At 45.6% G+C, this 27,536-nt stretch overlaps 1 protein-coding gene across 3 annotated transcripts in view; it reads right to left on the bottom strand.

Moving 5' to 3' along the window:
• The window catches only part of LOC136619984 (potassium channel subfamily T member 2), a 591,696-nt gene that overhangs the window by 220,619 nt on the left and 343,541 nt on the right, over positions 1–27,536 (bottom strand). For all 3 annotated transcript variants that reach the window (XM_066594713.1, XM_066594712.1, XM_066594711.1), the window contains exons 10-13: positions 25,548–25,712; positions 19,517–19,653; positions 8,359–8,422; positions 7,771–7,879 (exon numbers count right to left, since the gene is read on the bottom strand). In XM_066594713.1, coding sequence (XP_066450810.1) covers positions 7,771–7,879; positions 8,359–8,422; positions 19,517–19,653; positions 25,548–25,712 — 475 coding nt within the window. The remainder of the gene's footprint in view (positions 1–7,770; positions 7,880–8,358; positions 8,423–19,516; positions 19,654–25,547; positions 25,713–27,536) is intronic.

Below are 27,536 nucleotides of genomic sequence, written 5' to 3' on the forward strand. Positions count from 1 at the left end.
AGTATTGTGAACATAATGTTGCAGCAGGCATTTTTGTGCACTAGCCTGAAGAGCATGGGGGATGGAGAGCTGGCTGCTGACCTGGAACTCGCTTCAATATGGGGTAGATGTCAATGTCAGTGAAGGTGGTGGTGATGGCGTCTCAACTTCTACTCTACATTTCCCACTCCTGGCTTTGAAGTCTGTAGCCCTATCATCACTTGCAGAGAAGAGGCCTGAAGTAGGAATGCTACTGCCCCTACATAAAACTGTCTTTCTGTGCTCAAAGGCTGCTGTATGAATAGGGAGGGAGATGATGGAAGAGGGAGTGGGAGAGGGAGCAGGATGAGGCAGATTCTTTGACTTCTGGCCAGGTGGGCTTTCCAAGGCAGTGGGTGGTAGGAGTTCATGTGACTGTTCATACATGTTGTGCTGAGGTGGTTTATGTTCTTGCTGCATTTTAAATGCTTACCACAGAACTCTCTTCTGTCATCACATGCGGTTTCAAAGAATGCCGTGGCTGCACAAGTTTTGTGAGCAGACCTGGCTGTGGACCTGATATAGCTACTGCTGCGACTAGTAGTACCTGAGGGTGTTGGCACTGATCCTTTTTATTTGTGACACCTTAATCACTGCCTTGACATGGTACTGCCCCACAACGTCCACCTATTCTTCCTTCCCCTGCAAACTGCCATAATATCTCTCCCTGTCTCTCCATATTGGATCAAGTACTTCATTCTCTTTTATCTCCTCTTCATTGTGCTCCTCTTCATTGGTTTTCTCCCTCTAGTTGTGTTGATATCCATGTGGCCTGCTTTGGAGGGTGTGGGGGATTAGGCACGGGGTGAAATTGAGGGGAAATGCTCATAACTGACTGGTGTAGACTAACTGCTATGTGCCTGCAAGTGGGAAGAAGAGGAGGTGGTCGTGCTTAAGCATGCTCTGTCATCCACTCTACGATCTGCCCTGCGTGCTGCAGATGCAATGCATGGGCAGAACCAATTCTAAGAAATAGCAGTAGGCTTGCCTCGCCTCCTGCAGAATATGCAGCTGTTGCTTCAGTGGGAGCTGCTTGAAATGTCAACTTAGCCCATCCTCTACCACCTCCACCACCATTACTAATACGTCTCCCTAACCTTTTCCTTCTTTATGTTTCCATTTTAATTATTTTTACGGCTACTTTTTTGTGTAGTTTTATACAAATTATCAGCTAACTTTGTAGTTTGCAGAAAACCACTGCTACCAGCATATAACCTACAAATAATTTGTAGTGGGCAGACTGGCATCTTTGAATGACATCTAAGGCCACTGACACTCACTGTGTGTATTTTCTGTTTCCCTGTTTGATCTTTTTGTTACAAAAAATTCATAGTGGCTGGACTGCATGACATATGAGGCCACAAACAGAGAACTTCAATATTCCCTATGCTAATGCATATTTTGTCTTTCTGCTTTGCTGCTGTATAAGTTGACAGCAGCAAAGATATACCCTCTCCCAATGTACAGACCACATTTCATTTAGGCATATAAACATGTTGTAACTACTTCCTCTGGTCCTTCCAGAAGAAGCCCATTTACAAATAATTGCTCTGCTGGTATACAAGCTTTCACACCAGCAACAATATATCCTCTGTAGAATATCTGTCCCTATTAACAACAGACTACATGTTATATAGGCATAGAAATCTAAGGCAGCTTCTCTGTCCTGTGCTCAACTGTACAATGGGTGCTGGTTACACTGTGCCTATGCTATATATGCCTAGGTCATCTGACACAGGTATCCAATGAAACTGCTGCCCATATGCAAGATGGAGGATACATTTGGTGACAACAGCAAGGTGCCCTGACTGTTGATTGGCTGCACACTTAACTCTGCACAAGCATCATGAGAATTTCATTTTCCCACAATTTTTGCCAGAAATCGGTTCAGATTAACCCGATTCAATTTTGGGAAAATCAGGATGATTTTTTCGCTCAACCAATCAAGATGAGCAACACTGGTAGCAAACCATCCCTAACTTGTTTATGTCAGCGTTCTGTAATATAAATACAGTATCAGAACTAAGCTCATAACATAAATACAGCACCAAAACTATGCTGATGACATAAATACAGCTCCATGACCAAGTATAATACATTAATACAAAAATGACACCAGGACCAAGCTGATGGTACAAATATGGCACTGAAACAAAGCTCATAAAATAAATACAAATATGGTACCAGAACCAAGCTGATAACATAAATTAGCACTGACCCCCACCGTATATATAACCTTTCACAATATATATTTATCCCCCACAGTATAATCTCTCCCCCTAAAATGTATATAGTATATCTCCCCCAACAGCACATATTTCTTGTACCACCCACCAAAATACTCTCCATCCTATAATATGTATCTGTCCCCACTACAGTCTTGACAAAGACTAGTGTTGAGTCGAAACCTTGCTGCTGTTCTGCTTGTCATGGAGGAATGAAGGATATCTGTGGATATTTATTTGCACCAATTCTGCTGCCTTTTCTCATTTATATTGTATTTACGTTATCTTATCTTAAGCCATTAAAAAACATCTGTTTTCTTATCTTAACATGACAAAACCCATTCCAAAGAAATTAAAAAGGTAAGCAAACTCTGATACCAAAAGTTATTTTAAAGACCCATTTACACACAATGATAATCGCTCAAAATTCGTTCAAACTATGTCTTTTGAGTGATAATCGGTGCATGTAAATGCTACCATCGTTAGCTTTTAAGCTGAACGATGATTTTTAGTTCAGCATAAAAACCATCATTCGGATGGCCAGCTGATAGCAGGTACAGCACACTTTGATTTTCCTTGGGAGCGCTGATAACATTGCTTTAAGCAGCTCTCCCGCAGGACAATGGAGCTGTATGCATATAACAGACCACCCACTGTTTTCTGCATACAGTGAAGGAATCTTCATTTAAATACGAATGAAGGTAATAAGCTACTAATAGGCATTAGTGCCCATTAGTAGCTATAAAAAATAATCACTCAAACTGTCTTTTGAGCAAATTTTGAGTGATTATCTTTGCGTGTAAATGGGGTTTAATATGTTACATCTCAAATTAAACTCTTGTAATATTGGTATATCTCCATACACCCTAACATTATGTAATATACCCCTAAAGTACATATCCCTCCCTTCTATGTATATCTCCCACTGGTAGACAGTTCTCACCCTTCCCTTGGTTGGCTCTCTCTCCTCTTTGCACATAGCTCTTTACCGGAGCTCTACCAAGGTTTGTTCTGCTGTAATCAGAGACAGGCTTCACCCACCTTTTGTATTGCAGAAAAGCTGTGTGGAGCCACAGGCAAGGAGCCACAAGCAGGAAGCTGCTATGTGTGAAGAGGAGATGGATATGACGGGATAATGCTAAGAGCTGTCTACCGGTAGAAGCACTTACATTAGAGGAGACGTGGAGGAAGAGTGCTGGAGACAAGAGCAGGAGTCTAGCTGGTATACATGTAGCAAACCCCTGACCCAGCCTGGGCTAAGTTTCATTGGTAGTTCTCTAGATTATTATTATTATTACTAGATGCATTTTTTGGAAACAGTCTTTCTCCAGTGCATCTATATTGGTGGTAGTTCTGCAGGTTACAGTTAGCTGGTAGCCCCAATCTACATTTGGACCGGAGTCTGCCAGTTGAGTACCCCAGCTCTGCTGTATATGTAGGATTTATATCCATAATAACCATGTATACATATTAGAGATGAGCGAGCATACTCGTCCGAGCTTGATGCTCGTTCGAGTATTAGGGTGCTCGAGATGCTCGTTACTCGAGACGAGCACCACGCGGTACTCGTCTCGATTAAACGAGCACTGACCATTGAATTCAATGGAGCCGGCAATACAGCCGGCTCCATTGAAAGCAATGGGCTGCCGGCGATCGCGGGATGAATTGTCGGGAAGGGGTTAAATATATAAGCCCTTCCCTGCAATTCATCCAGAAATGTGTAAAAATAAAAAATATATATATACTCACTGCTCTGAACAGCTGTGAGTAGTATTCAGCAGCCGGGGATTTAAAATCCTAGCCTGCTGAATGAGCTGCCTCTAATTGGTCACAGCCTGACCAATCAGAGGCAGATCTCACTCACACACCCATTCATGAATTCATGAATGGGTGAGTGACTGCTGCCTCTCATCTGATTGGTCCCGCTGAGCCAATGAGAGGCAGCAGTCACTCACCCATTCATAAATTCATGAATGGGTGTGTGAGTGAGATCTGCCTCTGATTGGTCAGGCTGTGACCAATTAGAGGCAGCTCATTCAGCAGGCTAGGATTTTAAATCCCCGGCTGCTGAATACTACTCACAGCTGTTCAGAGCAGTTTAGGAGGACTGCCGCTGGCCGCGCTGAACTCCGTCTGCCGGGACCAGGTGAGTATATATATTATTTTTACTTTTACACATTTCTGGATGAATTGCAGGGAAGGGCTTATATATTTAACCTCTTCCCGACAATTCATCCCGCGATCGCTGGCAGCCCATTGCTTTCAATGGAGCCGGCTGTATTGCTGGCTCCATTGAATTCAATGGGCTAACATTGTTCTGCCGGGACAAGGTGAGTATATATTTTCTTTATTTTTACACATTTTAGGATGATTTTCAGGGAAGGGTTTATATATTTAAGCCCTTCCCGACAATTCATCCCGCGATCGCCGGCAGCCCATTGCTTTCAAACATTGAATTCAATGGGCTAACATCGTTCTTCTCTGCCACAGCTGTTGCAGCTGTGGCAGAGGAGAACGATCTTTATGCTGACAGTGGGGGGGGGTCTCACTCTTGCCACTATTGTGGCTTAATAGTGGGACCTGGGAACTTGAGATGCAGCCCAACATGTAGCCCCTCGCCTGCCCTATCCGTTTCTATGTCGTTCCCATCACTTTCTTGAATTTCCCAGGTTTTCACAAATGAAAACCTTAGCGAGCATCGGCGATATACAAAAATGCTCTGGTCGCCCATTGACTTCAATGGGGTTCGTTACTCGAAACGAACTCTCGAGCATCACTGAAAGTTCAACTCGAGTAACGAGCACCCGAGCATTTTGGTGCTCACTCATCTCTAATACATATACATTGCTAAGTACATAAATCTTAATAAGGAGCAGGTCTCAAGAGTTTGCCATTCAAAGAGTGTCTCAGAGAGTTAGAAGAATACCTCCTGTCACATATGCAATTTGACTTTGCCTTTTAATTTGAAGTAAGATCTAAAACCAAATATTAATTTTTCAGCAATAAAATTTTAGTGACATAATACAAATTATTTGCTTTTATGTTTTGGTCCAATATCTTTTGAAATGGTACTCACCCCACCCCCACCCCCCAAATTCAGTTTACATATACCTAGTTTTACTTGGTTGCACTTGCGCAATTCATAATAATATTTTTATAGTGTGAAAAATCCAATTATATGTACTTGCATATGGAGTCTAATGAAATGAATATTCACATGTTCAATAAAGCACAAATTTGAATCCTTATCGATATGCCCTTAAATCACAATTTTTAATTTTATAGTTTAATGAAACTTGTGAATAGGAAATAACAGGCTTATTTGCATATAGAATGTGTCTAGCATTTCTTAAGAGTCTAATATGATCTGCTTTTCCATTGATTGAGGTCTTGGCTTGCCAGATATGGCTTCTGTAAATTACGGGTTGGTATAATCCACTGAGATTTACTGAGCTACACACACTAAACATCAGCAGTAGCATCTGATATCTCAGTAGATTCATGTTCTAATCTTTATGTTCCTCAATCCTTGTATGACCAAGGATTAGAGATGAGCAAACCTACTCGGCCACGCCCCTTTTTCACCCGAGCACCGCGATTTTCGAGTACTTCCGTACTCGGGCGAAAAGATTCGGGGGGCGCCGTGGGTGAGTGTGGGGTTGCAGCGGGGAGTGGGGGGGGGAGAGGGAGAGAGACAGGGCTCCCCCTGTTCCCCGCTGCTACCCCCCGCTCCGCCACGCCTCCCCCCGCCCCCCCCCAATCTTTTCATCCGAGTACGGAAGTACTTGAAAATCGCGGTGCTCGATTGAGTAATTACTCGAAACGCGTAAGTTCGCTCATCTCTACCAAGGATCATTGATGCTCCTGTGTCCAGGTCCGATTCTGCAGTTCTTGTATTCCCACTTTCAAAAAATCCTAACTCTTTTTCCCGCTGATATATCTACATAAGGGCTTGTTTTTTGTCTGATGAGTTGTATTTTTCAATAGTACCATTTAATGTATTGGAAAACCTTTAAAAATTACTAAGTGAGGCAAAATTGGAAAAAAAAACAAAACAACTACACTATTTTTTGTAGCTCGGAGGGAGTGTTTTTATAGAATTCACAGTGCAGTAAAGATGACATGTTAACTTTATTCTGTGGGTCAGTATGATTACAGCAATACCAATATATATAGTATCTTTTATGGAGTAATACTTCAAAAATGAAAATACCTTTTGAAAAATGTTTTCTGTTTCTATTTTTTGCCCTTAATAACTTTTTGATCACTTTTCATCAAATTTTTGCTTAGATAAAGTACAATTCTGGAATTGTTTTTTTTTCTCCCCTATGGCGCTCACCATTCAGTATTAATAATGCAATATTTTAATGAACTGGACTTTTACAAATGCAATAATTTAAATTTTACCTTTTTTATGCAACAACTGGGAAGGGATTTGTTTTTAATTTTAATATTGCTTACTTTTGTAACAATTTAAAGCTTTTATTTTACTTATTTTAACTTTTTTTTAGTCCCCATAGAGTACTTAAACATATGATCATTTGATCGCTTATACAGTGTACTATATTTTAACTGACTTCCAATTAAAGACAGACTATTGTGGGGCTATTTGGAACATTCAAGTCCCAATCGAGACATTTAAAAGCCACAGTCAGAATTAACAACAGCCATCTGAATTATAGCAGTGTGTTGAGCAGGCTCCCAGGACCGCTGCATGCACAGCATATAGTGTGGACGTATATATACACATCATAACTGCATGGGACATATGTAGCTACAAGGTATATAGCCATATAGCTGCTGGGAAGGATTTGCCATTCTGTATTTGAAGCTTTTATGTTTTTAAAGCAATTAATTGCACTGTTAGTCTGTGGTCACATGGGGCGTAAATCCCGCATAAATATCGCAAAATGACCGCCGTGGGACATTGCGTGAATAACGCAAGATTTTTGCGACAGAAATGCAGCTTCAAAACACACCCCGTTCGGTGCAGGTTTTGAAGTGGCTTTGCTGCCTGCATTCCGCTACAGCCATCTCTCCCCATAGAGAAGTGAGATAGCCGCAGCGAAACTGCGATAAAATTGACATGCCGCAGCATTGAATTCCCCACCACAACTTTTCCGCAGCATGTAGACAAGATTTTTGCAAATCTCGTCCACTTTGCTGGCTATCCCAGGATAAAAATTACCGGCGGAATTTGTGTGCAGAAAGTCTGCACGGACATTCCAGCGGCAATTCCGCCCCGTGTGAACCCAGCCTTATTAGCTCTAATTAAAATATGTTTATTTGCTGTGATGTGTCCACATAATGCTCTCCATCAATTAACATAATCATTAAACATGGACCTGAGTTATGTTTTCTTTCAGCGTAGGAATGTTTCACAAGTTGGAACCAATAAATGGGTGCGTTAAAATCCAGAATATATTAATGTACCTTGGTTAATGTTATTAGTATAGAACTTTTTGCTGTTATTCTTGCCTCGACCCTCATCAAACTGAAAAAAAATAGTTTTAAAAATGAACATTACCTGCAAATTTGACATGGAATTTATTCTCAGGCTTCAATATCTGGACGTACAAGGGACAATTTGGAGCGAAGTCTTTGACAGCCCAAGCTCTTAAGATTGTTTGATGGTCCTAAAGAACAAATGCATATTAGTACACTGCATTAATAGTCATGTGTTCTGGCACGTAGTCCAATGGGAGGGTTTTTGATATATAACAAAGGTAATGATTATACCATCAGAGTTAAATATAGGCTAGACATTTAAAGGTGGAACAAGTGCAAAAAAACTAACATAATAAAGATTACATATTTCCTTAAAATCCCAAACTGGATATGAGTAGCGGCACAGTATTTTGTAAAACAGATTGCTTTAAATTGGAATCATATCAACTTACTATATAAAAGGTAACTTAGACTTGATACATTTGATATGTCATGATTGTATTGTGACATCCCTTAGTCATATGATCTAGTCACAAGTTCAAGGGACATAATAAACTTACCTGACACGGTCCATGTTCTGCTCTCATGTCCAGCAGCGACCAGTAATGTATGACAATAATAACATTTCGAAATATAAAAGTATAGTGAATAAAACATTATTACTTACAGCTGCTGTCCTGTCTACTTCACATCTGCTGCTCAGTATAAAACATGCCTCTGCATCATCCATTCTGGAATGAAATAGCAGGTGCTGACTATGATTGCACAGCTTTCCCAGGCATTTAAAAAGGATACACGTATATTCCAAACCAATATGCAATATGACATTGCTGTAATTCGTGGAATACCTATTGTCTAGACATTGTTACATTAAAACACAAACATATACTTTTTTCTAACCCCAATTTATTCACAAGATAAATGCCTTAAATTCAACTTCCTTAATTAGTGTTAAGTGACCTAAACTGGTAGAGCCCTGTTTCGGATCCAACTTTGCTAAAAGTTCAGCTTGGCACGAACCCGGACCAAGCGTCTAGCAAAGTTATAGGTAAAGTGTTATGCAGGGCTTTTATAGCTGTTAGGGCTCAGTCAGACGGGCGCTTTTTCGCGCGATTTGCGCATGCGCATGCGTCCAGCGATTTTATAAAACCATTGCTTTGCAATGGTATCGGACACATGAGCGCTTTTTATGTGCTCGTCCGATAAATTATAGAACAGAAATCGCAGATCGCACCTATCTGCAATCTGCGATTCCTGTTCTCTTCTCTATATGCGCTCAATGGGGCCGGCGACAGCAGCGCCGACCCCATTGAGAACATATAGTAGACAAATCATTCTCCTCTGCCACAGCTATAACAGCTGTGGCAGAGAATAATGATGTTTGCCCATTGAATTCAATGGAGCCGGCAATACAGCCGGCTCCATTGAAAGCAATGGGCTGCCGGCGATCGCACAATGAATTTTCGGGAAGGGCTTAAAAATATAAGCCCTTCCCTGAAATTCATCCAGAGATGTGTAAAAACAAAAAAAAAATATATACTCACCTTGTCCCGGCAGACGGAGTTCAGCCGCGGCCAGCGGCAGTTCTCCTGAACTGCTCTCTGTAGTATTCAGCAGCCGGTGATTTAAAATCCCGCCTGCTGAATGAGCTGCCTCTGATTGGTCACAGCCTGATCAATCAGAGGCAGCTCTCACTCACACCCATTCATGAATTCATGAATGACAGCTGAGAGCTGCCCCTGATTGGTCCCTGCGCTGAGCCAATCAGAGGCAGCACTCACTCACCCAATCATGAATTCATGAATGGGTGTGAGTGAGAGCTGCCTCTGATTGGTCAGGCTGTGACCAATCAGAGGCAGCTCATTCAGCAGGCGGGGATTTTAAATCCCGGCTGCTGAATACTACAGAGAGCAGTTCAGGAGAACTGCCGCTGGCCGCGGATGAACTCTGTCTGCCGGGACCAGGTGAGTATATTTTTTTTTTTAATTTTTAATAGAGATGAGCGAACGTGTTCTTCCAAGCTTGATATTCGTGCGAATATTAGGGTGTTCGTGATGTTCGTTATTCGTAACGAACACCATGCGGTGTTCGGGTTACTTTCACTTCCTTCCCTGAGACGTTAGCGCGCTTTTCTGGCCAATTGAAAGACAGGGAAGGCATTACAACTTCCCCCTGTGACGTTCAAGCCCTATACCACCCCCCTGCAGTGAGTGGCTGGGAAGATCAGGTGTCCGCCGAATATAAAAGTCGGCCCCTCCCGCGGCTCGCCTCAGATGCCGTGTGAGTTAGATGAGGGACAGTGCTGTTTGTACCGGAGCTGCTGTAGGGAAAGAATTGGTAGTTAGTGTAGGCTTCAAGACCCCCAAAGGTCCTTATTAGGGCCACTGATAGCTGTGTGTTGGCTGCTGTTAGCAGTGGCAATTTTTTTTTTTCTCAAAATCACCTCTGCAGAGCGTTGCACCCGGCATTAGGGACAGAAGTGCTGCATAGGCAGGGAGAGTGTTAGGAGTGAGTGTAGCCTTCAAGAACCTCAACGGTCCTTTCTAGGGCCATATTTAACCATGTGCAGTACTGTGCTGGCTGCTGTTAGCTGTGCTGCATTTTTTTTTACTTCTCAAAATCGCCTCTGCAGAGCATTGCACCCTCCATTGATACTGCAGGGAAAGAATTGTGTAGGCAGGGCCACAACACAGTTATTATTCATTGAATATACGCAGTGCTGCCTTTTGGTGGAAAAAAACGGAAAATATTTCTATTTGTCCTGCCTCTGTCCGTCCTAAGGGCGGTGGACACGTGTCGGCTGCGTGTGACACCTTTAAAAATCAGACGCACCCAGCTACGGTTTACTGCTGGCTTCGCCATTTGCTTTCCTTAATTGGGAAAAAAAATACCTGCTCTGCCACAGTTAATAACTCTGCTACCCTCACGTTCTGTGACACATTAGCAGGGACACAGCACAGTTATTAAACTTCTCATGTTCATTTAATATACGCAGTGCTGCCTTTTGGTGGAAAAAAACCGGAAAATATTTCTATTTGTCCTGCCTCTGTCCGTCCTAAGGGCGGTGGACACGTGTCGGCTGCGTGTGCAACCTTTAAAAATCAGACGCACCCAGCTACGGTTTACTGCTGGCTTCGCCATTTGCTTTCCTTAATTGGGAAAAAAAATACCTGCTCTGCCAGAGTTAATAACTCTGCTACCCTCACGTTCTGTGACACATTAGCAGGAAAACAGCACAGTTATTAAACTTAGATTATACATTCACTAGAGGCAGTGGGGCCTTTCGTTTTCAAAAAAGGGAAAAAATTATATTTGGCCTGCAGTCTTGCGCCAATTTATTAGCTGCCTGTGAAATCAAATCACTGGTAATACAGCATGCTGAGGGGTAGGGGTAGGCCTAGAGGACGTGGACGCGGCCGAGGATGCGGAGGGCCAAGTCAGGGTGTGGGCACAGGCCGAGCTCCTGATCCAGGTGTGTCGCAGCCGACTGCTGCGCGATTAGGAGAGAGGAACGTTTCTGGTGTCCCCACATTCATCGCCCAATTAATGGGTCCACGCGGGAGACGGTTATTAGAAAATGAGCAGCGTGAGCAGGTCCTGTCCTGGATGGCAGAAAGTGCTTCGAGCAACCTATCGTCAACCCGCAGTTCTGCGCCGTCCACTGCTGCAAATCCGAATCCTCTGTCTGCTGCTCCTCCTTCCTCCCAGCCTCCTCACTCCACTACAATGACACCTGCTCAGGAGCGGGAACACTCCCAGGAACTGTTCTCGGGCCCCTGCTTAGATTGGGCAGCAGCGGTTCCTCTCCCACCAGAGGAGTTTATCGTCACTGATGCCCAACCATTCGAAAGTTCCCGGGGTCCGGGGGAAGAGGCTGGGGACTTCCGCCAACTGTCTCAACAACTTTCTGTGGGTGAGGAGGACGATGACGATCAGACACAGTTGTCTTGCAGTGAGGTAGTAGTAAGGGCAGTAAGTCCGACGGAGCAGCGCACAGAGGATTCGGAGGAAGAGCAGCAGGACGATGAGGTGACTGACCCCACCTGGTGTGCAACGCTTACTCAGGAGGACAGGTCTTCAGAGGGGGAGTCAAGGGCATCAGCAGGGCAAGTTGCAAGAGGCAGTGCGGTGGCCAGGGGTAGAGGCAGGGCCAGACCGAATAATCCACCAAGTGTTTCCCAAAGCGCCCCCTCGCGCCATGCCACCCTGGCAGAGGCCGAGGTGCTCTAAGGTCTGGCAGTTTTTCACAGAGACGCCTGACGACCGACGAACAGTGGTGTGCAACCTTTGTCGCGCAAAGCTCAGCCGGGGAGCCAACACCAACAGCCTCACCACCACCACCATTCGCAGACATATGATGGCCAAGCACCCCACAAGGTGGAACGAAGGCCGTTCAGCGCCTCCGGTTTGCACCCCTGCCTCTCCCCCTGTGCCCCAACCTGCCACTGAGATGCAACCCCCCTCTCAGGACACAGGCACTACCGTCTCCTGGCCTGCACCCACACCCTCACCTCCGCTGTCCTCGGCCCCATCCAGCAGTGTAGTTCAGCGCACCGTCCAGCCGTCGCTTGCGCAACTGTTGGAGCGCAAGTACGCCGCCACGCACCCGCACGCTCAAACGTTAACCGTCCGCATAGCAAAATTCATCAGCCTTGAGATGCTGCCGTATAGGGTTGTGGAAACGGAGTCCTTCAAAAGTATCATGGAGGCGGCGGCCCCGCGCTACTCAGTTCCCAGTCGCCACTACTTTTCCCGATGTGCCGTCCCAGCCCTGCACGACCACGTCTCCCGCAACATTGTACGCGCCCTCACCAACGCGGTTACTGCCACGGTCCACTTAACTACGGACACGTGGACAAGCACAGGCGGGCAGGGCCACTACATCTCCCTGACGGCACATTGGGTGAATTTAGTGGAGGCTGGGACAGAGTCAGAGCCTGGGACCACTCATGTCCTACCCACCCCCAGAATTGCGGGCCCCAGCTCGGTGGTGGTATCTGCGGAGGTGTATGCTTCCTCCACTAAAGCACCCTCCTCCTCCTCCTCCTCCTCCTCTGTCTCGCAATCAAGATGTGTTAGCAGCAGCATGTCGCCAGCAGTCGGTGTCGCGCGGTGTGGCAGCACAGCGGTGGGCAAGCGTCAGCAGGCCGTGCTGAAACTACTCAGCTTAGGCGATAAGAGGCACACGGCCCACGAACTGCTGCAGGGTCTGACACAGCAGACCGACCGCTGGCTTGCGCCGCTGAGCCTCCAACCGGGCATGGTCGTGTGTGACAACGGCCGTAACCTGGTGGCGGCTCTGCAGCTCGGCAGCCTCACGCACGTGCCATGCCTGGCCCACGTCTTTAATTTGGTGGTTCAGCGCTTTCTGAAAAGCTACCCACGCTTGTCAGACCTGCTCGTAAAGGCGCGCCGGCTCTGCGCACATTTCCGCAAGTCCCGCATGGACGCTGCCACCCTGCGCACCCTGCAACATCACTTTAAGCTGCCAGTGCACCGACTGCTGTGTGACGTGCCCACACGGTGGAACTCTACGCTCCACATGTTGGCCAGGCTCTATGAACAGCGTAGAGCTATAGTCGAATACCAACTCCAACATGGGCGGCGCAGTGGGAGTCAGCCTCCTCAATTCCTTTCAGAAGAGTGGGCCTGGTTGGCAGACATCTGCCATGTCCTTGGTAATTTTGAGGAGTCTACCCAGGTGGTGAGCGGCGATGCTACAATCATTAGCATCACCATTCCTCTGCTATGCATCTTGAGAAATTCCCTGCAAACCATAAAGGCAGCTGCTTTGCGCTCGGAAACGGGGGCGGGGGAAGACAGTATGCCGCTGGATAGTCAGGGCACCCTCCTGTCTATTTCTCAGCGCGTACAGGAGGAGGAGGAGGAGCATGAGGAGGATGAGGAGGAGGGGGAAGAGACAGCTTGGCCCGCTGCTGACGGTACACCGGCTGATTGCCTGTCATCCTTTCAGCGTGTATGGCCTGAGGAGGAGGAGGAGGAGGAGGAGGATCCTGAAAGTGATCTTCCTAGTGAAGACAGCCATGTGTTGCGTACAGGTACCCTGGCACACATGGCTGACTTCATGTTAGGATGCCTTTCTCGTGACCCTCGCGTTGCACGCATTCTGGCCACGACGGATTACTGGGTGTACACACTGCTCGATCCACGGTATAAGGAGAACCTGCCCACTCTGATTCCCGAAGAGGAAAGGGGTTCGAGAGTGTTGCTATACCACAGGACCCTTGCGGACAAGCTGATGGTAAAATTCCCAGCCGACAGCGCTAGTGGCAGAAGGCGCAGTACCGAGGGCAAGGTAGCAGGGGATGTGCGTAGATCGAGCAGCATGTACATCCCAGGCAGTGCAACAGTCTTTAAGGGCCTGGACAGCTTTATGGCTCCCCACCAAGACTGTGTCACCGCTCCCCAGTCAAGGCTGAGTCGGCGGGAGCACTGTAAAAGGATGGTGAGGGAGTACGTAGCGGATCGCACGACCGTCCTCCGTGACGCCTCTGCCACCTACAACTACTGGGTGTTGAAGCTGGACACGTGGCCTGAACTAGCGCTGTATGCCCTGGAGGTGCTTGCTTGTCCTGCGGCTAGCGTCTTGTCGGAGAGGGTGTTTAGTGCGGCTGGGGGAATCATCACAGATAAGCGTACCCGCCTGTCAACCGACAGTGCCGACAGGCTAACACTCATCAAGATGAACAAAGGCTGGATTTCCCCAGACTTCTGTTCTCCACCAGCGGACAGCAGCGATACGTAAGCAATACGTAGGCTGCACCCGCGGATGGAAGCTACGTTCTCTCTCACCATCCAAAACGGGGACATTTCTGCTTCATCAATCTGTGTCTAATATTCCTCCTCCTCCTCCTGCTCCTCCTCCTGAAACCTCACGTAATCACGCTGAACGGGCAATTTTTCTTAGGGCCACAAGGCTCACTCAAATAATTTTTCTGAACAATTTTTATAAGTTTCAATGCGCTTAAAAGCGTTGGAACTTTAACTTGAACCAATTTTTCGTTACACTGGGCTGCCTCCAGGCCTAGTTACCACTTAATCCACATTAACCAAAGCGATTAATGGGTTTCACCTGCCCTCTTGGCTGGCCATGGCCAATTTTTCTGATGTACATTAGTACTGTTGATACAGCAATTTTTGTGGGCCCTCGCCTACAGTGTAATCAAATTAATTTTTAGCCCACCTACATTAAGCGCGACATTACTACCTCAGCTGTGTTGGGCAATGCAATGGGATATTTCTATGTACCGCCGGTGGCTTCCTGGCACCCACCCATGCTGTGGGTCCACAGGGAATTATAAATGCATCTGTTTCCACTTATAAAGAAACCCAGTCTGACTGGGGCATGCAGTGTGGGCCGAAACCCACCTGCATTAACCCTTTCCAGTCCACTGTCTGACCTGTGAAGACATTAGGGTTTAAGGCTGTACAGCTCCATTGTTGGTAGACGTCCGTCGGGGTTCTCTTACTGTATATTGCCAGCCTCTCTGCTGTCGGAGCCTATCCTACGTGTCAGCTCATGCAGTACTGGCATTAGCCAGCATATAGCGCCGTTGTATAACGGCAGAAAAAGAGTAAGCCCCCTAGGAAAACCATATACAAATTGGATTGGAAAGGGTTAAGCACAACATTACTACCTCAGCTGTGTTGGGCAATGCAATGGGATATTTCTGTGTACCGCCGGTGGCTTCCTGGCACCCACCCATGCTGTAGGTGCACACGGTGTTTTTACTACATCTGTACACTTATAAAGAACCCCAGTCAGACTGGGGCATGCAGTGTGGGCCGAAGCCCACCTGCATTAAGCACGACATTACTACCTCAGCTGTGTTGGGCAATACAATCGGATATTTCTGTGTACCGCCGGTGGCTTCCTGGCACCCACCCATGCTGTAGGTGCACACGGAGTTTTTACTACATCTGTACACTTATAAAGAACCCCAGTCAGACTGGGGCATGCAGTGTGGGCCGAAGCCCACCTGCATTAAGCACGACATTACTACCTCAGCTGTGTTGGGCAATGCAATGGGATATTTCTGTGTACCGCCGGTGGGTTCCAGGTAGCCACCCATGCTGTGGGTCGACAGGGACTTCACAATAGGGAGTTGTACCTGCCTGTGTCTATGAATTAAAAAGCCCGGTCTGACTGGGGCATGCAGACACCTTGACAGAATGAATAGTGTGTGGCACATAGGTTCCCCATTGCTATGCCCACGTGTGCAGCTCCTGATGGCGGTGGCACAGGATTCTATTTCTCATTGCTTCTGTACAGCATTGTGGGCTATCGCTCCGCCACTTTTAAAGAGGGTCGCTGCCTAGCCGTGCCAACCTCTGCAGTGTGTGCCTGCGGTCCCTCGTCATGGCAGACGCACTTCTAAATAGACATGAGCGTGGGGTGGCATGAGGGCAGCTGAAGGCTGCCCAGGGACACTTTGGTGTGCGCTGTGGGGGGGAGGGGGGGCGGTTGGGCAGCATGCAACCCAGGAGAAGTGTCAGTGGAGTGTCATGCAGACAGTGATTGTGCTTTGTTGGAGGTAGTGTGGTGCTTAGCAAAGGTATGCCATGCTAATGAGGGCTTTTCAGAAGTAAAAGTTGTTGAAGGGGGGGGGGGCACTCTTGCCGGTATTGTGGCTTAATAGTGGGACCTGTGAACTTGAGATGCAGCCCAACATGTAGCCCCTCGCCCCGCCCTATCCGTTGCTGTGTCGTTCCCATCACTTTCTTGAATTGCCCAGATTTTCACACATGAAAACCTTAGCGAGCATCGGCGAAATACAAAAATGCTCTGGTCGCCCATTGACTTCAATGGGGTTCGTTGTTCGAAACGAACCCTCGAACATCGCGGGAAGTTCGTTCCGAATAACGAACACCCGAACATTTTGGTGTTCGCTCATCTCTAATTTTTACACATTTCTGGATGATTTTCAGGGAAGGGCTTATATATTTAAGCCCTTCCCGAAAATTCATCGTGAGATCGCCGGCAGCGCATTGCTTTCAATGGAGCCGGCTGTATTGCCGGCTCCATTGAATTCAATGCGCTGGACAGCGCTGCACTGCTCCGGCCCGTTTCTATTGAAACGCGGCTAGGAGCAGTTTTTTCAGGCGATTTTTCGGCCCCGGTCACGCGATTTGCGGATGTGCATCCGTCATGTGATCCGCAAATCGCGGGAAAAAACGCCCGTGTGACTAAGGCCTTAGACAGTATTATACACCAATTTTAGAGGTTTTGGTTAACTTCCTGTACTTCCTGTTCAGTTAGAACTAATTTGGATGGAATAAATCTTTCGGTAAGGGTTATTTCATCACTATACTTAATTAACACCAGAGCCAATGTGTGATTCATTTTTAGAACAGTTTTTGTCATTCTTATTGGTGATATCGACTAATACTTGGAGGTACACCAAGGGTGATTATTTGTATAGATGGATATACTATACTTATGTGATAAGTAAACATTTTCTGTCTCCCTAAGGCCTTAGTCAGACGGGCGTTTTTAGCCGCGATTTGCGCATGTGCATGCGTCCGGCGATTTTTTAAAACCATTGCTTTGCAATGGTATCGGACACATGAGCGCTTTTTATGCGCTCGGCCGATAAATTATAGAACAAAAAATCGCAGATCGCACCTATCTGCGATCTGTGATTCCTGTTCTCTTCTGTATATGCGCTCAATGGGGCCGGCGGCAGCAGCGCCGACCCCATTGAGAACATATAGAAGACAAATCATTCTTTTTGTAACAGCTGTGGCAGAGAAGAACGATGTTTGCCCATTGAATTCAATGGAGCGGCAATACAGCCGCTCCATTGAAAGCAATGGGCTGCCGGCGTGCGCGGGGTGAATTGTTGGGAAGGGGTTAAATATATAAGCCCTTCCCTGCAATTCATCCTAAAATGTGTTAAAATAAAAAAAAAATGTATACTCACCTTTCCGCTGCAGCCGGAGTCCAGCGGCGGCCGCTGTCAGTTCTCCTGAACTGCTTCTTGGCACTATTCAGCCAGCGGGGCTTTAAAATCTCCGCCTGCTGAATGATCTGCCTCTGATTGGTCACAGCCCTGACCAATCAGAGGCTGAAAACACTCACACACCCATTCATGAATTCATGAATGGGTGAGTGACTGCTGCCTCTCAGCGCTGAGCCAATCAGGGGCAGGTCTGACTCACATCCATTCATGAATTCATGAATGGGTGTGAGTGAGGCATGCCTCTGATTGGCTCAGCGCTGAGCCAATCAGGGGGCAGGTCTGACTCACACCCCCTTCACACCCACTGCAGGACGGCCGCTCGGAGCTCCGGCTGCCGGGAGAAGGTGAGTACATAGATATTTTTTATTTTTACACATTTCAGGATTAATTGCAGGGAAGGGCTTATATATTTAAGCCCTTACCGACAATTCATCCCGGGCTCGCCCGCAGCGCATTGCTTTCAATGGAGACGGCTGTATTGCCGTCTCCATTGAATGCAATGCGCTGGACAGCTCCGGCCCGTTTCTAATGAAACGCGGCTAGGAGCAGATTTTCGGGCGATTTGCGGGCGACTTGCGCGCACCGGTCACGCGATTTGCGGATGCACATCCGTCATGCGATCCGCAAATCGCGCGAAAAAACGCCCGTCTGACTAAGGCCTCAGTAGTATTTTCAAGAGGAATCAAAATTGACAGTAAATTTGTTAATTCTGACATTATTAAACACATATTTTATTCTTAATTTGCATGTCTATAAAATCACTGGTGTTCTTTATTTCCTAACCCATTCCCACTGCAGCTTTTTTTTTTCATTTTTATATCCCCACTCTCAAAAAAAACTATCACTTTTTTTTTCAATGACATGGCTATATAGGAGCTTGCTTTTTGAGGGACAAGTTTTGTTTTTAATAGTACCATTTAACTTATAATATAATGTATTGGAAAACAACGTTTCTAAGTTGGGTAAAATGGAAAAAAAAACACAATTTCATACAAAGGTCTTGTTTTTATGCTGTTCATGGTGTAATAAAAAGGGAATGCTATCTGTATTCTGTTGGTCAGTGTAATTACAAAGATAACAAATTTATATTGTTTTATTTTTATGTTGTACTACTTTAAATGTAAAATCACTTTTTTTTGCTTTCCGTTATCGTCTTCTAACCCTCATAACCTTTTTATGTTTCCTTCAATAAGACCGTATGAGGGCCTGTATTTTGCGGCGTGAGCTGTAGTTTCTATCACATCCAACTTTGTAATTGCTTTTCATTCAATATTTCTTAGACAGGGTGAACAAACAAGTAGCATTCTGGCAGCAACTAAAGTTTTTCAGATGGTGTTTACTGTACACTATAAATAATACAATGTTTTAATAATTTGGACTTTTATGGACTGAAATGACAGTGAGGCTCACCCCAACGATGTGGATCTCAAGCAGCGGGCCCCCACTAATCAACTTTTAAAGACGTATCCTGATGATAGGTAATCAATAGTGCAGTAATGGAAAACTCACTGAAAACACATCTGGCTGTTCTTCCTATACAAGGTGTCCACAGAAATACTTATGCAGGGCCAAAATATACTTTCCGGCATTGCATAAGGTAGTGTGCGGAGCAAGCTTGTAAGGGCATGAAAATAACCGAAGGGAATCAATTTAAGACAAATTAGCAATAAAATACATTTATTTATTGGTAGCAGTTGAAAATGCCACAAATTAATTATTGGAATCAGTAATAGATATTTCTGTAGGCACTTGGTACAAAATGATTACGGAGTGCAGAAGAATATGTTGGCACTGGATGAATAATAAAAATGAGAATAAATGGGTTAAACATTAAATACTTACTTTGCTCTTAATAGATCTTGATCTTTAAGTACAGAGCCTTGCAGGTAGATTACTCTTTGAGACCACATTGGGATCTGAAGAATGCGCCTTACTTGAATATCCATCTCCGTTGGACACAAGATCACCACATAATAATCCTGTTTTTAATAGAGTTGAGAATTATGCAAATACAAAATCTACTTCCATATTTAAAGGGAGTCTGACAGCAACTTTTTAATGTAAACCTTCTGACAATGCTAGTTAGGGGCACATGAGAGGGTGCAAATGTTCCTCTATCCATGTTTTAGGGTCTCCAGCAGTCAGAGAACAAACTTTGATGATGCTGCAAGTGCTGTGGAGCCGGGATTTAACACTCAAGTTCTCTTCTCTCTGTCTAAGGCCTCATTCAGACGCACGTGCTTTTAGTGCATTAGAGGCGTGCGAAAGACTCACTCCTAACTGCTCGAAAGTGCGCGTAAATGGGTGATTTCCAGCTCTCAAGTCCCGAATTGAAATTGCCCGTTTACATGATGGAAGGTGCGTGGTACATGTTATCCAGCTCCTATAGGAGTCTATGGAACTCCCACGCATCACACACCAAAGATAGGTCAGGTCCTATCTTTTCACAAACCACAGGCCTTAGATCCGAGCATTGCAGTTGCATGTCCTTTCTTTGTTAGGTGCGAATATTTTTGCATCTATAATTCCTTCATCTAAACGTTTCTATAGGAAACCATTGGTTTTAAAAGAAGCTCTTTCTTTGTGCGCCTATAATACGCTAAAAGCATGAACGAGGCCTAATGAGCAGCTCCATAGCTCTGATGGACAGCTATAATGTCCAAGTAGGAGACTTCTACAACTGTCACTCAGAGCTGTCTAGCAGCTCAATGGAAGGAGTAGAGGGCGATTGAGCTAGAAGTTTTTGCTCCAGAGTGCTTATGACAGCAGCACCAAATTTCATTTTTCGATTACTGAAGATCCTAAAGACATAGATAGAGGTATACTTACACTCCTCTTCTGTGCCCCTAACTAGCACTGTCCAAAGTTTTGTGTGGCCAGACTTGGGGCTCAATATTGCTTAAGAACCCAAGACTACCAATTCAACATCTTATTTCTTAAACATACATAGTAACATAGTAACATAGTATGTAAGGCTGAATGAAGACAATGTCCATCTAGTCCAGCCTGTCTATCCTCCTGTGTTGATCCAAAGGAAGGCAAAAAACCCCAAGGCCAGAAGCCAATTAGCCCTTTTGGGGAAAAAATTCCTTCCCAACTCCCTAATGGCAATCAGACTGTTCCCTAGATCAACCCCTAATAGTTCCTACCTTCCTATATACCCGGATTGACACTTAACCTAAGATTTATATCCTATAATGTCCTTCTCCAGAAAGACATCAAGTCCCCTTTTAAACTCCTCTATGGATTTTGCCATCACCACTTCCTCAGGCAGAGAGTTCCACAGTCTAACTGCTCTTACAGTAAAGAATCCCCTTCTATGTTGGTGATGAAACCTACTTTCCTCTATTTGTAGCGGATGTCCTCTTGTTACCGTCGTGGTCCTGGGTGTAAACAGATCTTGGGAGAGATCCTTGTATTGTTCCCTCATGTACTTATACATGGTTATTTGGTCGCCTCTTAACCTTCTTTTTTCTAGAGTAAATAGTCCCAATTTGGATAGCCTCTCTGGGTATTCCAGTCCCGTCATTCCATGTATTAGTTTAGTTGCCCTTCTTTGAATCCCCTCAAGTACTGTGACATCTTTTCTGAGCACCGGTGACCAGAATTGTACGCAGTATTCCATGTGAGGCCTGACGAGTGCCTTATATAAAGGAAGGATAATGTTCTCATCCTTCGCCCCTATACCTCTTTTAATGCACCCCAAGACTTTATTTGCCTTTGCAGCAGCTGACTGGCATTGGTTACTCCAGTTTAGTCTATTATCCACTAATACCCCCAGATCCTTTTCCATATCACTTTTCCCCAGTGGTACCCCATTAAGTGAATATTGGTGACATCCGTTTCTCCTGCCCATGTGCATAGTCTTACATTTTTCAACATTGAACTTCATTTGCCATTTTCCTGCCCAAGCCCCCAGCTTATCTAGGTCCGTTTGTAGCCGTACATTGTCCTCCGTTGCATTAATTATATTGTATAATTTTGTGTCATCTGCAAATATTGATATTTTGCTGTGCAGCCCCTCTATCAGGTCATTGATAAATATGTTGAACAGAGTGGGGCCCAATACTGAACCCTGTGGCACCCCGCTAGCAACTGTGGTCCAATCAGAGTACGAACCATTTATTACCACTCTCTGCTTTCTATCATTGAGCCAATTTTTTACCCACTTACACACGTTTTCGCGCAGTCCGAGCTGCCTCATTTTGTATATTAGCCTATTATGTGGCACGGTGTCAAAGGCTTTAGAGAAGTCCAGATATACGAGATCAATAGATTCTCCCTGGTCCAGCTTAGAGCTTACTTCATCGTAGAAACTGATCAGATTTGTCTGACATGAGCGACCCTTCATGAATCCATGCTGGTGAGGAGTTATTCCCTTATTCTCCTTGAGGTACTCATCGATGGCGTCTCTCAGAATCCCCTCTAAAATTTTTCCCGTTACTGAAGTGAGACTTACTGACCTGTAGTTACCAGGCTCACTTTTGCTCCCTTTTTTGTAAATTGGAACCACGTTGGCAATGTGCCAATCCAATGGTACTACACCGGTCTTTATATTGTCTAGAAATATTAGGTATAGCGGCCTAGCTATCTCGTCACTTAGTTCCCTTAGTATCCTTGGGTGTATTCCATCTGGGCCCAGCGATTTATCAATTTTAGTTTTCTTTAGTCGCTTCCGCACCTCCTCCTGCGTTAGGTATGAGATATTTTGTGAGGGGTTCATTTTATTCCCCTGCATCTCGTGTGGCATTTCCTTTTCGTTTGTGAATACACTTGAGAAGAAACTGTTTAGTAGATTTGCTTTCCCTTCGTCATCATCAATGATTTCTCCTGCATTATTTTTTAAAGGGCCAGCGCTCTCCCTGCAAATCCTTTTGCTGTTAATGTAGTTGAAAAATAGCTTCGGGTTGTTTCTGCTCTCTTTTGCGATCCGTCTTTCTGCTTCCTCCTTGGCAGTTTTGATCTTATCTTTGCATATTTTGTTTTTTTCCCTGTATGATTTTAGTGCTTCTTCGCTGCCTTCTTGCTTTAGTAGTTTGAACGCTTTCTTTTTTTCGTTTATTGCCCCTCTTACCGTCTTGTCGAGCCACATTGGTTTCCTTTTAGTTGAGTTTCTTTTATTTTTAAAGGGAATGAACTGCTGACATGAGGTGATTAGGATCCTTTTAAACTTTTCCCATTTGCCCTCTGTACCGTTATTTTTGAGGATGTTGTCCCAATTAATGTTACCGATAGTAGTTCTAAGCTCATCAAATTTTGCTTTACTAAAGTTTAGTTTCTTTGTTGCTCCCTGATAAGGCTTCCTATTGATTGACAGCTGGAAGTTGATTATATTGTGGTCACTGTTCTCCAAGTGCCCCTCAACCTGTACCCCCTTTGTACGTTCCGGTTTGTTGGTTAGTACTAGGTCCAGAATGGCCTTCCCTCTTGTTGGTTCCTGCACAAGTTGGTTCAGGTAATTGTCTTTAATTACTCTCAAGAACTTATCACCCCTGTGAGATTTGCAGGTTTCCTTCTCCCATGTTATATCTGGATAATTAAAGTCCCCCATGATAATTACTTTGTTGCGCTTTGACACCTCTTCTATCTGCCTTAGTAGTAAGTTTTCAGTTTCTTCTGTTGCTTTTGGTGGTCTATAGAAGACCCCTATCAGGATTTTGTTATTTTTTCCTCCCTGTATTTCTACCCACAGAGATTCCACCTGTTCGTCTCCTACCCCTATATCCTCCCGTAGCCTCGGCTTCAAGTTCGATTTGACGTACAGACATACCCCTCCCCCTTTCTGGTTCCTTCGGTCCCTTCTGAAGAGATTGTACCCCTGCAAATTCACCGCCCAATTGCACTTATCAAGCCATGTTTCCGTAATTCCGACTATATCATAATTTTCATCAGTCATTCTCGCTTCAAGCTCACCCACTTTACCAATCAGACTTCTTGCATTCGGGGTCATACAATTTATATCATTTTTTTTGTTTTTTAAATTTGTTTTGTTGCTATTCGTACTTATGGCTGATCTATCAGTTCTAACTGTACTAACCCCACCCCCTGCTCGACCCCCATTCCCTTTGCTTGGACCCGGATCGCTAGTTACACTGGCTACCCCACTATTTCTCATTTTACCCTCCCCCCAGTCCCTAGTTTAAAGACTCCTCCAGCCTTCTAGCCATCTTATCCCCCAGCACAGCTGCACCCTCCCCATTAAGATGCAGCCCGTCCCTACGGTAGAGCCTGTAGCCGACAGCAAAGTCAGCCCAGTTCTCCAGGAACCCAAATCCCTCCTTCTTACACCAACTCCGGAGCCACTTGTTTACCTCCCTAAGATCCTGCTGCCTTTCTAGTGTGGCTTTAGGTACAGGTAGTATTTCCGAGAAAACTACCCTGGAGGTCCGCACCTTGAGCTTGGACTCTAGATCCCTGAAATCATTTTTGAGGGCCCTCCAATGACCTCTAACTTGTTCATTGGTGCCAACGTGCACCATGACCGCTAAATCCTCACCAGCCCCTACCAGTAATCTGTCAATCCGATCCGCGATGTGTCGAACTCGAGCGCCAGGAAGACAACACACCATTCGACGATCCCGGTCTTTATGGCAGATTGCCATCTCTGTCCCCCTAATAATTGAGTCCCCCACCACTAGAACCTGTCTAGCCTGCCCTGCACTCCCCGTCCCCGTCTTACCGGAGCAGTCATCCCCCTGGCGTTCAGAGGGCATGTCGTGCTGCAGCGGTGCTGGCTCTGTAATGGCATCGCCCTCATCTGCCAACGTTGCAGACATGTTGGGTTGTGCCAGTTCAGGACCAGCCTCCCTGGATCTATTCCCTCTATGCCTCCTTCTATCTGTCACCCAGCTGACTGCCTGCTCCCCCTGCACTTCTGTACTACCATCCGCCCCCGCCTCTACCCCAGCGAGTGTCTGCTCAGTGAGCAGCAAACTCCTTTCCATGATGTCAATGGCTCTCAGTGTTGCCAGTTGCTCATTTAGAGCCAGAATTTGGGCTTCTAAAGTTGCGACGTGCACGCATCTTGCGCAACAGTATGCACCCTCGATCGGCTGATCAAGGACCGCATACATCACACAAGTAGCACACTGGATGGCATTGCCAGACATGGAGCTCATCGTAATGGGGATCTACAATTTACTTGTGGAAGTAGTGAAGATAGACTTGTTCACACTCCGCTCACATGCTGCCGCCTCCGCTCAACCGCTCACGCGCTGCTGCAATTGCTCACGTGCTGCTGCAACCGCTCAACCGCTCACCCGCTGCTGCAACCGCTCACCCGCTGCTGCAACCGCTCACCCGCTGCTGCAACCGCTCAACCGCTCACCCACTGCTGCAACTGCTCACCCGCTGCTGCAACCGCTCACCCGCTGCTGCAACCGCTCACACGCTGCTGCAACCGCTCAACCGCTCACACGCTGCTGCCTCCGCTCACACGCTGCTGCCTCCGCTCACACGCTGCTGCAACCGCTCAACCGCTCACACGCTCTGCTGCAACCGCTCACACGCTGCTGCCTCTGTACAACCACTCACACGCTGCCGCTCTCGCGCAACCGCTTACCCGCTGACACTTATGCGCAACTGGTCACAAATTATTTTTTTTTTTTTCCCCCCTCACAAACACTTAGACCCCCAGACACACACACAAATAAATAAATAACTGATAGACATTAAGTATGGAACTTTCAAAAAGCTAAGTGCAGATGTACCAGACTCCACTCATGCCATCTGCTGGCTACAATCAATAAAGCAATAGCAAAAGAAAAAGCACCAATTGATAACAATCATGTGAAATTAATACATTAACTTAGACTATTTTAAGATCAGTGCTGGATTATAGTTTATAATGATTAAGTAATGGTTAAAAAAATACCTGAAGCCTTGGGTGTGCATAGAATTCATTCAAAAAATCCATTAGTAGATCAATTTTCAAAGAGCTGACACATAACACTACATGTTTTTCTGTTTGTGCACGGTGTCGGCTATAGTTTCCTCCTGACTTTTGCCTTTCCATCCACAGATAGGCCAACTGCTCGAACTAAGAGGTATAAATAGGCATGGATTGATAAAGATCCTGTGTACACAGAATACTACTCTTACTACTTAAGATGGGATTGGTGTCACAATGCTTTCCAAAAACTTAACAAATGAACAATACGAATGATGAAGACCTTATAATAAGAGATAATGAAGATGTACAGATGCTGCAAAGTTAGCTTGATTGTGAAAGCTTTCTGCAACAAATTATGGTGAATATGGCATTTAAAAAACTATTGTTCTCTTATCTTAACACAAGGCAATGTAAAGCAGCTAAAAGTGTGAAAAAAATGTGCAAAAGAACGTTCTAAAGGCCCATTTACACAGGACGAATGTTGGGCAATCGATGTCCGACACTCGTTCCCGCACATACTAGCTCCCATGCTGCTGCAGCAGCACGGGAGCGAGGACACACAGGGATGAGTGTCACACATCGTTTGCCCGACATTTGCCCCATGTAAATGGAGCTTAACATATTACAAGTGATACATATATTATTGAACATGTGTAGTGACCTGGATGGTCCTACAGGGTAATCAATTGTGTGAACAAGTCCTAGAATCCTCACTATGAGCCCTTAGGGGGACATATAAGGCATTCTGTAGGAGAAAGCCACTGTGTTTCCCTAAATATCGGGCTAAAGCTAGTCTGCTTGACAACAGCACTCTCCTGCTTGGCTGCTTGTCATTAATTTCCTGATTGGTGGAGGGAGTCAAGCCCAGGAAAGTGAGCTGGGTGGAGGAGGAAGTGAGTCACCAAGACCACTCTATCGTTAGTCCATCCACTCAGGGTACCTCTGCCCCTTCTGCTCGCTGCACATGTTCTTGTTCATCATGGAAACCCCCAGAAAAATTATTATTATTAAACAAAATTATAATTTAATCAATGTACTGTAAATGTATGTGACACCATTAGGGTTAGGAGGGTGTAAAGGAACCATGTTCCTTGCAGGGTCGCTATTGGAAATTTCTAGGCCCCATACAACCAAGGAGTTGACACCCCCAATTCATAATGAGGGGAATCGGGGAGACAATGTTGGAGGGGAGAAATTATTATATGGGAAAGAGGTTGCTAAAGAATGGAAAATGGTAGGGGCATGACAGGGGGCAGAAGGAAGAAGCAACCTAGTAGATGCTTTATTGAGAGACAGTGAGGAGACAGTAATTGAGTAGGAACTCCTTAAGGGGCAAGGAGAGACACAAGGTGGCAAGAACTCTGTGAGTGGTTATTACATGAATTCTAAGAGGGGAAGCGGAAGACAAGATGGCATGGGTCCTGTGAGAGAAGTGAGAAAATATACTATGGCAATTGCTCTATGATAGGAAGGGCCTATGTTTCTGTGGGGGAAGTGGGGAATACAACCTTCAAGAGGCTTTTTAAAGGGAACAGGGAAGGTGTCAGAAACTCTGAGGGAGATGGAGTCTATGGAAAGAGGCAGAGTAAGTGATGGGGGCTTTGGCATGACTGAAACCGAAGAAAGTGCTTAAAAGAACCATATAACTGAATCTGCAGGTTGTACAGAACACAGACAGGCAGCAGCTTCAGGAACTCCTACCCACAGCTTAAAGGGGTTGTCCCGCGAAAGCAAGTGGGGTTATACACTTCTGTATGGCCATATTAATGCACTTTGTAATGTACATTGTGCATTAATTATGAGCCATACAGAAGTTATCAGAAGTTATTTACTTACCTGTTCCGTTGCTAGCGTCCTCGTCTCCATGGTGCCGTCTAATTTTCAGCGTCTAATCGCCAGATTAGACGCGCTTGCGCAGTCCGGTCTTCTTCTTTTCTGAATGGGGCCGCTCGTGCCGGAGAGCGGCTCCGT

Source organism: Eleutherodactylus coqui, chromosome 3, assembly GCF_035609145.1.
Source record: "Eleutherodactylus coqui strain aEleCoq1 chromosome 3, aEleCoq1.hap1, whole genome shotgun sequence".
Classification (NCBI taxonomy): Eukaryota; Metazoa; Chordata; class Amphibia; order Anura; family Eleutherodactylidae; genus Eleutherodactylus; species Eleutherodactylus coqui.